Source organism: Trachemys scripta, chromosome 1 (genome assembly GCF_013100865.1).
Source record: "Trachemys scripta elegans isolate TJP31775 chromosome 1, CAS_Tse_1.0, whole genome shotgun sequence".
Lineage (NCBI taxonomy): Eukaryota > Metazoa > Chordata > Testudines > Emydidae > Trachemys > Trachemys scripta.
Window position 1 is genome coordinate 97880046 of NC_048298.1, and position 14414 is coordinate 97894459.

At 45.6% G+C, this 14414-nt stretch overlaps 1 protein-coding gene across 1 annotated transcript in view; it reads right to left on the bottom strand.

Annotated features, from left to right (window-relative positions):
• Positions 1-14414, bottom strand: part of STAB2 (stabilin 2) — a 139260-nt gene that overhangs the window by 43452 nt on the left and 81394 nt on the right. Inside the window, exons 37-42 of the mRNA XM_034778700.1 lie at positions 14281-14376; positions 13313-13508; positions 11450-11545; positions 9610-9655; positions 2751-2827; positions 549-674 (exon numbers count right to left, since the gene is read on the bottom strand). Coding sequence (XP_034634591.1) covers positions 549-674; positions 2751-2827; positions 9610-9655; positions 11450-11545; positions 13313-13508; positions 14281-14376 — 637 coding nt within the window. The remainder of the gene's footprint in view (positions 1-548; positions 675-2750; positions 2828-9609; positions 9656-11449; positions 11546-13312; positions 13509-14280; positions 14377-14414) is intronic.

Genomic DNA, 14414 nt, shown 5'->3' on the forward strand with positions numbered 1-14414 from the left:
ATTCTCCCATTGGCAGAGCCCTATTTACAGCAGGTGTTAGGTCGGTTTAACTGCATCGCCCAGGAGTGTGGATTTTTCACACCCCTGAGCAATGTAATTATAGTGACCTCATTTCCTAGTGTCGACCAGGCCCAAGTCTTTTACCCTTTCCTTGGATGGATATAGGGCCTAAGGCCTGATCCAAAGCGTCCATTGAAATCAGTGGGAGTCTTTGACTTCAGTGGGCTTTGCATCAGCCCTTTCAAGCAGTGACCTGAATGTTAGGACTTTTAGGTCTAAGGGGCAATTCACTGTTATGCTTTCAGAGGCGTCATTTTGTTTTGGAGATAGCTGAATTTTGCATTTCCTTTTAAAGTGTCTTATAGTTTGCCCCAAGGTAAGGGAGAGAGAGTGTGTGTGTGTGTGTGTAAAGAAATATATCTTTGGGGATCCATCACATACACAGTGGACACCATGCAGTATTAACATACACAGTACATACATTGTGGAGACATCACTGTACCAATTCCCTGACTTATGACAAGTGCCCTGATCTAGTGATCACTTACCAAGGCAGACTATTCCATCTCCAGTGTATCCAGCTGTACAAACACATACTCTGTTTCCTGGAGTAGTTTTTCTACACTCTGCTTTGACAGAACAGCCACCATTGCTGGTCTCGCATGCGTCAATAACTGCATAATGGGAAACAAAAAATAAAATCAATGTGCTTAATTTTTTTAATGTTTATTATTTAACTAATCTCTGTCATGTCTCCAAAGGTAAAGGAATTTAGTGATATTTCCTAGACAAACTCTGATTTAAGAGTCCATAGATGTAATTAGAATCTTACACGTATTTCTTATAAACTGCAATAGGAAAAGGGGAAAGTGCATTTCTAATGTGGAAAATAATAAGTCAGCTGTGATTGGTTCTCCATAAGTTCCCATCCTCCAATGCTGCCTAGTCTAACTACAAAGAATAAAGAGAGGGCTCTCCACATGGTTCATGGGATTAAAAGGATCCTTCCAACTTTTCCTTAGTTTGGAAAAGTTTACACCTCCTGTGACGGGATGTAAACCCTGCACTGGCACTGAAAAGGAAAGGGAGCCTGAGAGTGCTAGTCATATCATTTGCATGTGTTAAAGGACTTTGGCCCTGGGAGTTGTTAAACTCTTAAATGTGTCTTCTCTGGATCTTGAGGACATTCCTGTGGCTAGAATAGGCTGAAGAATGCAAAAGGGAAACCGAGGCACAGCTGCTGGAATCCCACATCCAGCCACCAAGGAGGCCTGTTGGGTGGCAACTCTGCTACACCTCCCCATTCAGAGTCAAACATCCCTCTGTTGAAGGAGGTCTGGGTGACCCTGGCAATCCTAGACAGTCCTTGGATTACCCATTGGTGAACATGTTGCTTTTACGCTGCATAGATTTCCTTGTCATTACCAACCTAATGAGTCAGAGGCTGGGCATAGGAATCAACCCCCACGGCTCTTGTTTGGTAGAACTGAGCCCATTCTACTTAGCCAATGGGCTTTTCTGATAAAAATAACACTTCCACAGTATTCTATTAACGTTCAAAAACACTGTACTCACACCAGTGTAAGATGTAGTGTTTTCAACCACTGAAACAGAATATAGTGTTTTCGACATGGACAGCCCTACCAGATCTCCCAGCCTGACTGTGGCAGAAAGTCCCCATCAGGAGAGAAATGAAGGCCAATATAGCATAAACATGAGGGTCTCAATACATCTAGGTTCTGCAGAACTTTGGCTATTCAGATAGAAATTCTTGCCATTTTCTCAGTTCTCCCTGATTTTGAGCTGTGCTGGGTGGTGCAAAGGTGGGTAGGGAACCTGTGCAAATTAGAGCAGTGTAACAGCTGCTTGAATTTACACCCTGCTACTCTTGGCGTCAACGAGCTGTTCCAGTAGCTAGAATAACCAGACCATAGTGGACTGGCAACTTGGCCCATAACTCCTTTTTCTCAGGAAAGCCCTTACACCAGGGGCCAACAGTAAGCGGAATAGAGCCTTAGGCTGGTTCTATGCCACCCTAGATGCTGCCTACATATGGGGAATTTCCCAGTAACAGATTAAACTGGCTGATTTGTGCTGCTAGGGTGTTGCAAAGCAGGGGTTAGAATTTGGCGTCAGGACAGTGCTATCCAGCATGGTTAGACAAATGCTCCATTGTTCCAAAGGGCATTATTTTAATCAGATAAGGATTAGGGAATTAATTACGCACACTGCAGAAGGAAACAGTCTGTTTCATAAATCTGGATTTTCCACGCTTTCCAAAGGACACCTGGGATTAACTGCAATTGCTCCTTTCTTAGGCTAGCCATAGAGCAGTTTTAGTTAATCACCACAAATTTACATCAGTTCAGAATTCAGAAAATGGACAAAACCACAGGACTAGCCAGAAGTGCTACCATACCGCCAATCATTAAACTGGGTCGGAAAAAAAGAACAGACATAATCCAGGTTTCACTACTCCAGAACTAACACAACTCCAGTTGTGCACAGTATGTTCCCTCTTCCCCATTCTTTCCCCTTAACACAATATATTGTATCTAAGGGATTTCTAGTCCTTTGTTTTTCTGAAGCTGCACCTGTTGCAGTCCATTCATTTTGAACAAACTGGCAGCAAGTCCTCTTTTCACTTCCTGTGTGGAAACGTGCATCTCTCAACAGCTCTTCTGTTTCACAGTGAACACCAAGTGCTTCAAGCACATTCTTTGAATAGGTGGAAAACAAAGCCCACTTGCCTGTACAGTGTGTTCCATTCCCTTTAAAGCCAGCTGCACACTTGCAATATGCGGTGCCACCAGACTTGAGGAGGCAGCTAGAACGGAGAAAGAAGGAAGGTGGTATATTAGAAATCATCACGTGCTCTGTATTGTCATTGCTGCTCTACTGTATCTTTATTATGATTATTTTTTGTAATACCATGGCACCTCGGACCTCATTGTGCTAGGCGCTGTACAAACGCAGAACAAGAAAACGGCCTTGCCCCAAGGAGCTTGCAATCTAAATATTAGACAAGAGACAACAGATGGATACGGGGAGTAAAAAGAAACAGTGAGACTATACTGGTCAGCATGATAGGCAGTAGTCTCGGCACACCAGTGGTCTAACCATTTTTTTTTTGTAGGCAGCACAAAAAAGGAGAGATTTAAGGAGGTTTTGAAGGAAGATAAAGATTGAATTTTGCAGATATTTATGGGGAGCTTCTCCTGAGTGTGAGGGGCAGCCTGGAAGAAAGCACAAAGGTTGTTCACAGGTGGGTGATGGAGGCTTGCACAATTGGCCAATTGAAGTGGGGAGTCAACAATGCAATTGAGTGCAGTTGTATGACAGGGTTACTTGTGATGGTAGAAAGAGGGCTCAACAGCTCTGGGGCTCACTTCTGGTTTATATTTTATGTTCCTAAGGGTATGTCTACACTGTAATAAAACACCTGCAGCTGGCCCATGTCAGCTGACTTGGGTTTGCGAGACTTGGGCTATGGGACTGTCAAATTGCGGTGTAGATGTTCCAACTCAGGCTGGAGCATGAGCCGTGGGACCCCACAATGGGGGAGTGGCCCAGAGTTTGGAATGTCTACACCTGAATGTCTACACCATAATTTTACAGCCCTGCAGTCCGAGACCCATGACCCCAAATCATCTGACACAGGCCAGCTGTGAGTGTTTAATTGCAGTGCAGACAGACCCTATAGCTCATGCTTCAGGGTTTCAGCCGGCCACCTGCAGGGGTCAGAAGGGGATTGCCCCCTGCAGTGTATTCTGGGAGGACTTTTTGACTCCTTCCTCTGAAGTATCAGGGGGCCATGGCTGGAGATGGGACCTTGGACAGGGAGAGCTTAGGGTTGCCAGGTGTCAGGTTTTTAAACGGAAAGTCTGGTCAAAAGGGGACCTGTGCAGTGTTCGGTCGGTACTGCTGACTGGACACCAAAAGTCCAGTCAACGCAGTGACCGGCCTCCACTGCTGGAAGGGTGGGAAGAGCAGCTGCTGCTGGAGGAGCTCAGCTGATGGACTGGAGAGAAGCTTAGGAATTGGCGCCCAGCTTCGGCGGAGAGGAGGTAGGTACCGCTTTTTCAGCCAGGTGGCCCAGGCCCCCACTCTCTCTGGCTCCTCACTCTGGGGATGATCCCTGCCCTGCCATGTCCCAATTGGGCAAGCAGGCAGGCTCCACAGCGTGTGTGTACTGTAACGGGAAAGAGCGAGAACAGTAAAGTAGGGGATGAGAGTAGGCACAAGGGAGATCAGGAGATGGGATAGGAGAGGGTCACTGGGGCAGGTGTATCTGTGACAGGGGAGGAGGAGAGAGAGTTATAGGAAGGGAAGTCAAGCCAAGGGGATGGGGAAGATCATGTTGTATTTTATCAATTTTCTCTTGGAAGAAATTGGTGAGATCCTGTGCAGAGAGAGAAGTGGAGGCAGGAGGAGAGGAGGGTTTGAGGAGTGAATCAAAGAGGGCAAAAAGGTGGCTGGGGTTGTGGGGGTGGCATTGAATTAAGCTGGAAAGTAAAGTTGTTTATCAAGGAAGGTGGCAGAATTGAGGGAGGAGAGAATAAATTTGTAGAGGAAGACGTCAGCTCAGTTACAGGATTTCCAGCAGAGACGCTCTGCAATATGAGACCAGAAGCTGAGGAAATGGATGCTGGGAATGATCCAGGACTAGGGGCTGACAGGGTGGACCTTGCAATGGGAGAGAGGCAAAGAAGTCAAGGGTGAGGAATGGAGAGAATCAACTGCCCTGTCAATGGCAGAAAGGAAAGAGAGGGCAGGGAGGAGATGGCTGATAGCAGATGAGAAATCATCAGTCCTGATGGACTGGAAGTCACAGAATGGCTGAGGGATTGGGGCGGGGGGCTGATAGGAAGGAGTTGGGTGGACAGTAGATAACGGCACCATGGAGGAAGACAGGAGAGAGAGTTGGGTGCAGTGCTGTTCAAAGGAGGAGAAAGAGTAGAAAGGGGAAGGAAAAAGGGGGTTAGCAGGGGCAGGAATGGGAGAGGGGAAACCTAACACCCCCACCACTGTCTGATCCAGGGCAGGAAGTATGAGTGAAGGAGAGGCCTCCATAAGAAAAAGGCAGCTGCAGAGGCAGTGTCAGAGCCCTGGACCCCTTCATCTGCCAGAGCCAGGACCTGCAGGGAGCAAGATATACAGAAGTTGTGATTGGCTGGATGTTTTTTGGAGAGATGGAGTGGGCATTCCAGAGACAGCAAGAGAAGAGGAGGAAGGGGCATGGGTGGGAGGTTAGGAATGATGACTACTGATGGACAGAGGTGGTGGCAAGGATTGGTATGGGAATGGAGAGGGTGGAGTTGGAGGGAGGATCAGGGCTGGAGCAAACATCTCCAGAAATGAGGAGGCAGAGGAGGGTCTGGATGTGGGATCTGGATCTGGGCTGGTGGGAAGAGGAGAGAGATCAGGGTGGAAAGGGGAAGAAGGGTAGGTAGAGTTGGTGGGAACTGTAGAGGAATGATGTAAGAAGGATGGGGAAATGGAATCATTGAGCAGGGGAGGGAGAGGGAAGGAGAAGGAGGACAGATACGATGATGCACGGTATCTTTGACTGTAATGCTCGCAAAAAACAAATGGACATGCAACCTTGAAAAAGGACCTAGTTATAGTAATGCTATCAATTAAACTGCAAAATGCCAAGACTTTAAAGGAACTTCATCATAACCTCTAATTTTAGGCATCTAGAACTTCTGCTGTTTGCACACACACTTACTATCTATATGCATATCTAGCAGTTGCATGTCCATATACCCGATTTTTGTGCATAAGTGCCCTTGTTTGGGACACTAGAAATGTAGAGGTCCCAAATTGCATAACCAACATTTCATTGCCTCTAATTAAAGTCTACTTTAGAAAATTTAGTCCTGTATGTATAAGATAAAACTGTGATGAACTAGCATGTGTAAGCAGGGTCTGAATGAGCTCTCCCCTGACATTTAGTGATGCACTGGGGGAAAAGACGTCAGGAGCAGACTGTAGTTGCATAGACACATCTGCTCTGCCTAGGTGTTCAGCAGACGGAACTGCTTTGCCAAACTGATCAATTTTGGCTGGTTTGGGATTACAATTCACTTTCATATTGAATGCAGGGTGGGAAACAGATGCAAAGGGCACTGCCCAATGTGATGTGGGATGGGTGTTTGCTTATGGTTCTGTGCTTTTGAATTATGGTTGTGGTGTTTTCCTAGATTAATGCTAGATTCCCTCTCCCTTTTAATAAAAATTTTCTTTTGGTATACACAGACTCAGTACTTGTGATGGGAAAATATTGCCTCTTAGAGGTGCCCAGGGATTTCCCCAGATGACTGGGTGGGGCTTGAGTTGATTCTGTTTTGGATTGTTAAGAGGCGGCTTTTGTTGCAGCCAACTCCACCTGGCAGAAGGCTTATACAAGGGTAGATGGAATTCTGCTCTTGTAATCACAAGCTGGACCATCACTCTGGTATTGTGCTCCTCTAACATGCATGGAAATTCAATACATCAATTCAAATTCAACACGTGGAGGCACAGGCACCGTCTTCCTCCTTTCCCCAGGGGTGCTCAATCCCTGCTCTGCCCCAGGCCTGCCCCCACGCCACCCCTTCCCCCACAGCCCCACTCTACCCCGCCTCTTCCCGCCCCCACCCTGCCTCTTCCTGCCCCTGCCCCTTCTTGCCCTGTTCCTCCACCTCCCCCAAGCGCTCCCTGCCTCCACTCCTCCCTCTCCCCCTCCTCCTCTCCCCCCAGTGCCTCCTGCACATCGCTGAACAACTGACCGCTGGTGGGGGGTAGGCGCTGGGAGGGAGGCAGAGGAGTTGATCAGCGGGGCCGCTGGTGGATGGGAGGCACTGGGGGGGAGGGGGAGGAGCTGATTAGTGGGGCTGCCGGTGATGCTGAGCATCCACTAATTTTTTTACATGGGTGCTCCAGCCCCGGAACACCCACAGAATCGGCGCCTATGCATGGAGGAAGGATAGACTACTATAGTCAAACTCTGCTGTCCAGATCTTAATATAACTTTGCCCTAAAGTCTTATTAAATGGTAGAGCTATAAATAGCAGATGGGATAAATATTTAAATGGAGCTGCCAGCAAAGAAAAAAATCAGATCATTGTAGGTGTTTGGAGCTCTCTGTTCCTGTTTTCCTGATCGTCTTATAATATGCAGTCAGCACATAAGAGGCGAACTTCCAAAATATCTTCTGTGCTCTCTGAAGGTCTAAGATAACGTAGCCAGCATCTCCCTGGGTGTATAGTGGCCGGCTGGATTCCTTACAGTAAAGCCCAGATTTCTAAAGGAATTTAGGTATTGCTCCACTCACCAGTGCAAGGCTTAAGTGATATAGGCTATGTCGACACTATGCAGCTTTTAGCGACACAGCTGTGCTGCTACCACTGTGCCGCTAAAAGGTGCGCAGTATAGCTGCTATTTGTCGGCAGAAGAGAGCTCTCCTGTCGACAAAAAATGCCCACCGCTAATGAGCGGCGTTAGTGTTGTTGGCAGGAGAGTGCTCCTGCCGACAAAGTGCTATTCACACCGGTGCCTGTCATCGGCAAAACTTTTGTCTTTCGGGGGCGGGGCAGGGGGGGAAGTGTTTTTTAACACCTCTGAACGATAAACGCTTTGTCTTTCACTTGTCAGTGTAGACAAAGCCTTAGATAGCTAAGTCCCATTTTCAAAAGTGGCTTAGGCATTCAGGAGCCCAAGCCCCATTGACTTTCATAAGATTTAGGCTCCCAACAGCTAGATTCACAAAAGGACTTAGGTGCCTAACTGCCACTTTAGGTGCCTAAATCCCAGAATCAGGACCCACTGGGGTTCACAAAACCCTCGTTCAGCTGCCACCTAACCCTGTAGGCACCGAAACTTGATCAGTGCCAACATTAAAGTAAAAGTTCCCTAGGTACCTATGTCTCTGCAGCCCTATGCTGGGTTTTTGGACACCTAAGCCCCTGTGTTCTTCATGAACCTTCAAGACAGGTGCTCCTCTCCCTAACTCGCCTGCGAGGCCCAATCCTATAGGCATGTTTAGAGACTGCATACCAGATCAGGCCATGCAGGCAAGCTCACAGAAAACAGTGGGGGGTGTAAGGAAGAGGCAGTGATCCTTTGTAACTTTTAGCCCAGCGGTTAAGGTACTCAGCTGGGATGTAGGAGACCCCTGGTTCAAGTCCCCCTTAGGGGGGAGAAGGGATTTGAACAGGGACCTGCCAGTGTTCAGTTGAGTCCCCTGGTCACTGTGCTATAGATTATTCTGAGGTAGGGCTGTCTGTAATAATGGGAGTCATTGGGTCAGACAGAAAGTGTGGGAATGAATCTGTAGCCTGGTGGTCCGCTGAGAATCCCAGGATCCAGTATCCCAGCTCCAATGACTTTTTAAATGACTTAATCCACAGTGGAACAGCCTCAACAGGAGAGACTGCGGTAGCGCTACCTCAAAATATCCCTTAGCCCCGTGGTGAGAGCACTCACCTGAAAGGTGGCAGAGCCCTGTTCAGATCTCTTCTCCTTAGCAACAGTGGGGGGAAGGGGTGGATCGTTCACATTCCAGGTGAGTACCCTAATCACTGGGCTAAAAGTTATGAGGGAGGTGAGCCTCTAGCGAAGGTACCCAATGCCAAGAGAGGGTTTGCAACTGAGGACCTCAAGCAGAGGGAGGTGTAGCTCTCCAGCCTGGATTTAGGCACTGAGCGGGACAGGGCTTGGCACACACCCAGGGGCATCTCCCATTGGCTAGCTTAGGCAGGGAGCCATCTAGGATGGTGACTTTTATGAATCCCATTTTTAGACAGCTGTCTCTCCATTTATAGGACTATATCAGGGTTTAAAAGAGAACTAGATAAATTCATGGAGGTTAAGTCCATCAATGCCTATTAACCAGGATTGGTAAGGAATGGTGTCCCTAGCCTCCGTTTGTCAGAAGGTGGAGATGGATGGCAGGAGAGAGATCTCCTGATCATTACCTGTTAGGTTCACTCCCTTTGGGGCACCTGGCATTGGCCACTGTCGGCAGACAGGATACTGGGCTGGATGGACCTTTGGTCTGACTCTGTATGGCCGTTCTTATGTTCGTATGTCCACATTCATTGGATAGGGAGCCAAGCACTGAACTCAGGCTCGGTGAATCCCAGTGATTTTCTAGGTGCTTAAAACTTAGGCGTGGTGACGCTCAGTGCTAAGTTCACTTTCGAATCTAGCTCCCAAGTGCCTATGTCACGTCTGAAAACAGGATGTAGCTGTCTAATGACTTAGACCTTGCAACACTGAGCCGAGCAATGTGTAAGTACCTCTAAAAAATCTGGGCTTAACTGCTTAGGTTTTGGTCGAGACTTGCTCCTTTGGAAATGTCTTTTCTCTGTTAATGTGTGAATACTGAACCTTTAAGGTTGGCCTGTCACTACTATATTATCTTTGCGAAGTGCTGCAAAACTGTGCTAAAAATGGGAAGCATAGGAAGTGATCTATACTTGGGACAACTAATTACTGAACAAGACAAAATAGGAGAATATTCACAATCTGTGTAGACAATGGGGAAATATGGAACATAAAAATGAAGAACATTCACTTCATACTATGAGAATGACTCTCAAAGTGGCCGGATTTCATACATACTTAGCGCTGGTGTGGCACGTGCTGTTACAGGCATCATCTTTGATTTCTGGAAGAGACAAAATGAACGTTTATACCCTTGCAAGTCAGCATTCTAAAACTATAAGTTCTTTTACCCCTTTCTGTGGTTTCAAACTCTTCCCCTTCATTTTCCTTATGCAAGGTCAGCTTCTGTCATCCTTGAACTAAATGATGCCTTATTGCCCAACGAAATCCCCGGGAATGCTTGGAGTAAGGGACTGCCCAATGTGAGTAAGGGTTGTGGAAGCAGAGAAGAGTGAAAGTCTTCCTTGTGCATAGGTCACCACAATGTGTATGCTATGCACCCCTGACGTCCTATTTTGGGAGATACATGGGATGAAAGTGATGCACCTGACTAGGGTTGCATTTCATCCCTGTCATTTTACCTATTTAAAAAAAACTTAAAGACAAACTGTTACCATAATTGTTATATAAGCAGTAAAAGTGACGCTACTAGAAATACGACTGAAAGGTGCACACAGGCCTCAAAGCAGTGTAAATTATGGGTTACAGTACATTTACATACTGATGTTACAAAAGTCATCAGTGATTTATCTCTACACAGTTCTGCCGACTTGGCCCATCCTCCCTCAGGCAGGTCCACTGCTAATCTAAGATGAGGAAGAGAGCCATACTCATTCTTTTAATTCTTCTATTCTGCCAAGCCTATTTCACAAGCCTAACTGTGAAATGCAGCTATTGGCTTCATTATCCCAACTCATTGTACCTAATTTCATTTCCCCATTTTAAATCTCACCCTAAAATCTCTCTCTTCTCCCCCACTACCTACCTTGGGGTAGGATACACCTCTGTGCAGAGAGACAGCACAAGGGCTATGCACCACTCAAGGGCCATTTAAGCCCCCAAAATAAAGCGTTAGTGAGACTTAAGTGGCACATAGGCCTTGCACTGGCTGCTGCACAGGGGTATTTCACCATCAGTGTATTGATGTTTTTCCTTAGCTCAGTATTGCATCTGCATCAGGAGCTTCTGGGCACTGGTTTTTGTCTCTTCAGTGCCTGTTGTTTTGTTGACTATATGATTATTTATTGTGTTTCCTTTGTATGTCTTGTCCAGTGCCTTGCTATTGAAGATACTCTATTTTATCTAACCTGTGAATTTTATATAGCATCTACCCTTTTGGTTTCCAGGCAATGATTTGTATTGTATATGAGGTTACAGTTAAGCATGCAGGCTGGGGTTTGCAAAGGAGCCCAAGGGAATTAGTTGTTCAAATCCAATTGAAATTCTAGGGGAATTGGATGCCTAACTACTTTGGGCCCCTTCTGAAAATTCCAGCATAGTCAGCTTTCTCTTCTAGGCCCTGGTCTTATTCCCCCATCAACTAATTAAAAACAACTCTTATTTACTTGTAAGTAAATAATTATAAAGCAATATGTAATTTTATATAGCTGAAGCCAATTTATTGAGGGAGTTGAAGGGGAATGGCTCTGCAGAACAACTCTGCTCTGGAAATAGTACAAATTTACAGCAAACGGGAATTTCATTTTGAAAAGATCCTGGATGAAATAGGTATAGGCAAGCAAAGGGATATATTTAAGTGCGAAGCTTGTCAATTGGGTTGCATGATTCTCCATTACTACTGATGGCTAATCCCTTCACACAGGTCTTTCCAAAGACATTTCTTTCACAGTCAGGCTGAGGGTCTCATTGCCTTTCTGTAGCCTTGGGAGGCTACTTGTTACCCAGTATTGTGGGAGAGAACCTTAAGTACACAGTGCATTGGGATGTATTCCTTTCCACTGCTCTGCATTCCAGAACACATACTAACTACGTCAGAGAAAGGAGAAGGCACACTTACCGCTCTCACATTTCACACCTCTCCAGCCAACGTCACACTCACAGGAGCCATCGCCCTCAATCCCACTGCTGCATTTCCCATGGACACAAGCACATTCTAAATGCACAGATATAAGTAAACCACTTAAAATATGCAGTGTAACATAGAGTGTGCATAGCAGAGCAACAACTGAGACATTAGATGCGTTGCTTGTATGCACTCTTCCTACATGCTCCGTTTTCTAATGTACTTTACTCAGTTGTATATCTCTAGTATATAGACATTTAGTAGAGATGCCTATAATATTTTCATACACAGAAGAATATAAATGACTCAACGGATAATGGTCTGGATATTTGCCTTCATTTATGACCATCCTGTCCTACCAACACTATGCAAGCATTCGACTGTTTCCCGCCTCCCATGACTGGTAGAATGTTACATATATACAGTCACTATTTTCTTTGATTAGGTATGGATTTAAAATAATTTGCATGGATTCTACATTGATTTTTAGCCCATTCCCCCAGTGCAGAATGCACATGCCTTTGCAACAAACTTACTTGTAAACTCTTCCCTCTTCCCAATCAGATGTGTGACTGCAGCACACAGGTAGATACAGCAGTGAAGCCACGGCAGCATGGGCAGCAACATAGGCTGGACAAGCACATCTAGGACCCTTGTCATGTACTTGAGCAGCTTGCCCATGCCTTAATTCCCCTTTCCTGCCTTTGAAAAGCCCTCTTAGTGAATAGCAATCTATTTAGAGAAATGTGCGCGGCGCGTCTGTTTGCCATTTAGCAGAGACTAAATCTAAAAGCATAATTGTATCACTGTCAAGTTAATGTTTCCAGTTAGGACTTTTTAACTGGAAATGACAGAGATGAGAGGTGAAAAGAGCACTAAGGGGAAGATTACACACACATCCTGTCTTGCCATTAGCTGCTAGACCAAGGCAGTGATATGCAGGCTCAGCAGGTGGAGTCGATGAGCAGAAAAGTGCTGTGAAAAGCAGAGCAGAGGAAAACCACCAGCAGTAGGGTCAGAGAAGGTGCTGTTGTGGTGTCATGCATGAGACTGGCCCAGTGTAATGTGGGCACGTGGCCTAAGGATGCTAGTCGTGGAAATACAGTAATGACAAGAGTGCTTTGTGGGTAAAGGGGTGAACCTAGATGGGTCAGAGGGAAAGAGATTGTCCCCTTCTTGGGTGGAAGGCTTAAGTTCAGACTTCTTAATTTTAAACTAAACTATATGGTGTACAGTGTTGTGAACTCTTTGCAACTTTATTTCAATTTCATGGTATTTGCTGTTTTTCATAAAGCCCCAGATCCTGTTAATAACAGAATCATGAGAGAATCTCAGCTTTCATTTAAAAATAAGTAAGTTTCCAACCCGCTGGGTGGCAGAGAAAAACTCAAAAATATGACTTGTGTGTAACCTAAGGGCTCAAGAACAAACAAACAAATACATACAATTTTCCTAGAGCCAATCATTATTTTTTTTTTGTCTGTGACTCAATTTTTGAACACTTGGTGTTGGCAATACTGGGTATAGTCTTCCCCAAGAGCCTGCAAATATCCCCTCTCTCACTACATTTTATATAATGTGTATGCATGTAAAGAAAGGCTGATTTCCCTCCCTCTTATGCCATTTTTACACAGGTGTAGCTCCAGTGACTTCAGTGGAGTTATTCCTGATTTACACCAGTGTAAGTGGGAAGATAATTAAGGCCTAGAGCGTTGAGAGGATATCGAGGCAGGGGGCTGAGAGAGCTGAGTCATATGGCCACTGAATTCTGAAATAATTTCAGAGATTTTTGGCTGGTCAACTTTCTACCTGTCAAGATTTGACACGATATCTGCATAGTCTGGAGTCATTAATTACCTTGATTGCAGTTGCGACTATATTTGCCTTCAATACATTTCTCACAGGCCGTTCCATTAAACCCCTCTTCACACTCACACACGCCTGTGCCATTAACACCATCCAAGCAGATGCCATTTCCAAAGCAGGCATTTCCACTTTTCCCTGGACAGGGCTGGCATTGTTGACCAAAGAAACCTGCACAGCATTCTCTGGTCTGAAATGGAGAAGCAACATAACAAAGGTTAGAACTGGGGCTTTTAAGCCACTTCCCTGTGTAGGGGACAGTGCAGAATCACAGTGCTCCAGCAGAAGTGCCAGAGATCTCACTAGAGAAACACAATCTGTCCTGGGGCTGGTTCTTATGCATGGGCAGGTGAGCCGTAGAGCAGATGACTTCCCCGTGCAGTGGATCAGCCCAGCTCTATGGCCTAATGTGGAAAAGGCTGGGCCATGGCTCCACCTCTGACTGCTTCCTTTTCAGACTGCTAGTGGGGAGCAAATCCAACTAGTTCCTGTGCTCCCCACAGTGCAGAGTGTAGGGATTGCTATTGCAAGAAGTTTCAAAGAGTTACTGTTCTCTAACCTCTGTTCCCCTTCCCTATCCTTGCACAGTCCCCCGCTGCTGAACTACTTTCTGTTCTGGAAATGTCACAATTGGATGGCTTGCCATTTTCACAACAGTTTTTTTAAATTAAAATCTCTATTTTTGTGAAAAAATTTGTTTTAATCTAAACAGCATTTTTCAACAGAAAACTTTCAACGAAAATGTTTCAACCCACCCTATTAAACTTCTGATCACTCACCGTAACTGGAAGCTATTCTGATAAAGAGGCTTACTCAGAAAGTCCTTAAATCGTGGGGCTGGAACTGCCTTTTTGTATTGTTTGTACTGCACCTGGCACAACGCGGTCCTGGACCACGAGTGGGGCTCCTAAGGGCCACCACAAAACACATAATAAATAACAATAACGAATAATATTACTTACAATGATATTTTTAATGCACTTTGGCAGGCATCCAATATGAATGGATGTCCTTCCCATAAAGTTTTCAGTATAGATGCAATATTTCTTCTCTCCTACCTGTACAAAAGTTGGCAAGACAACTGCTTCAGTGTTTG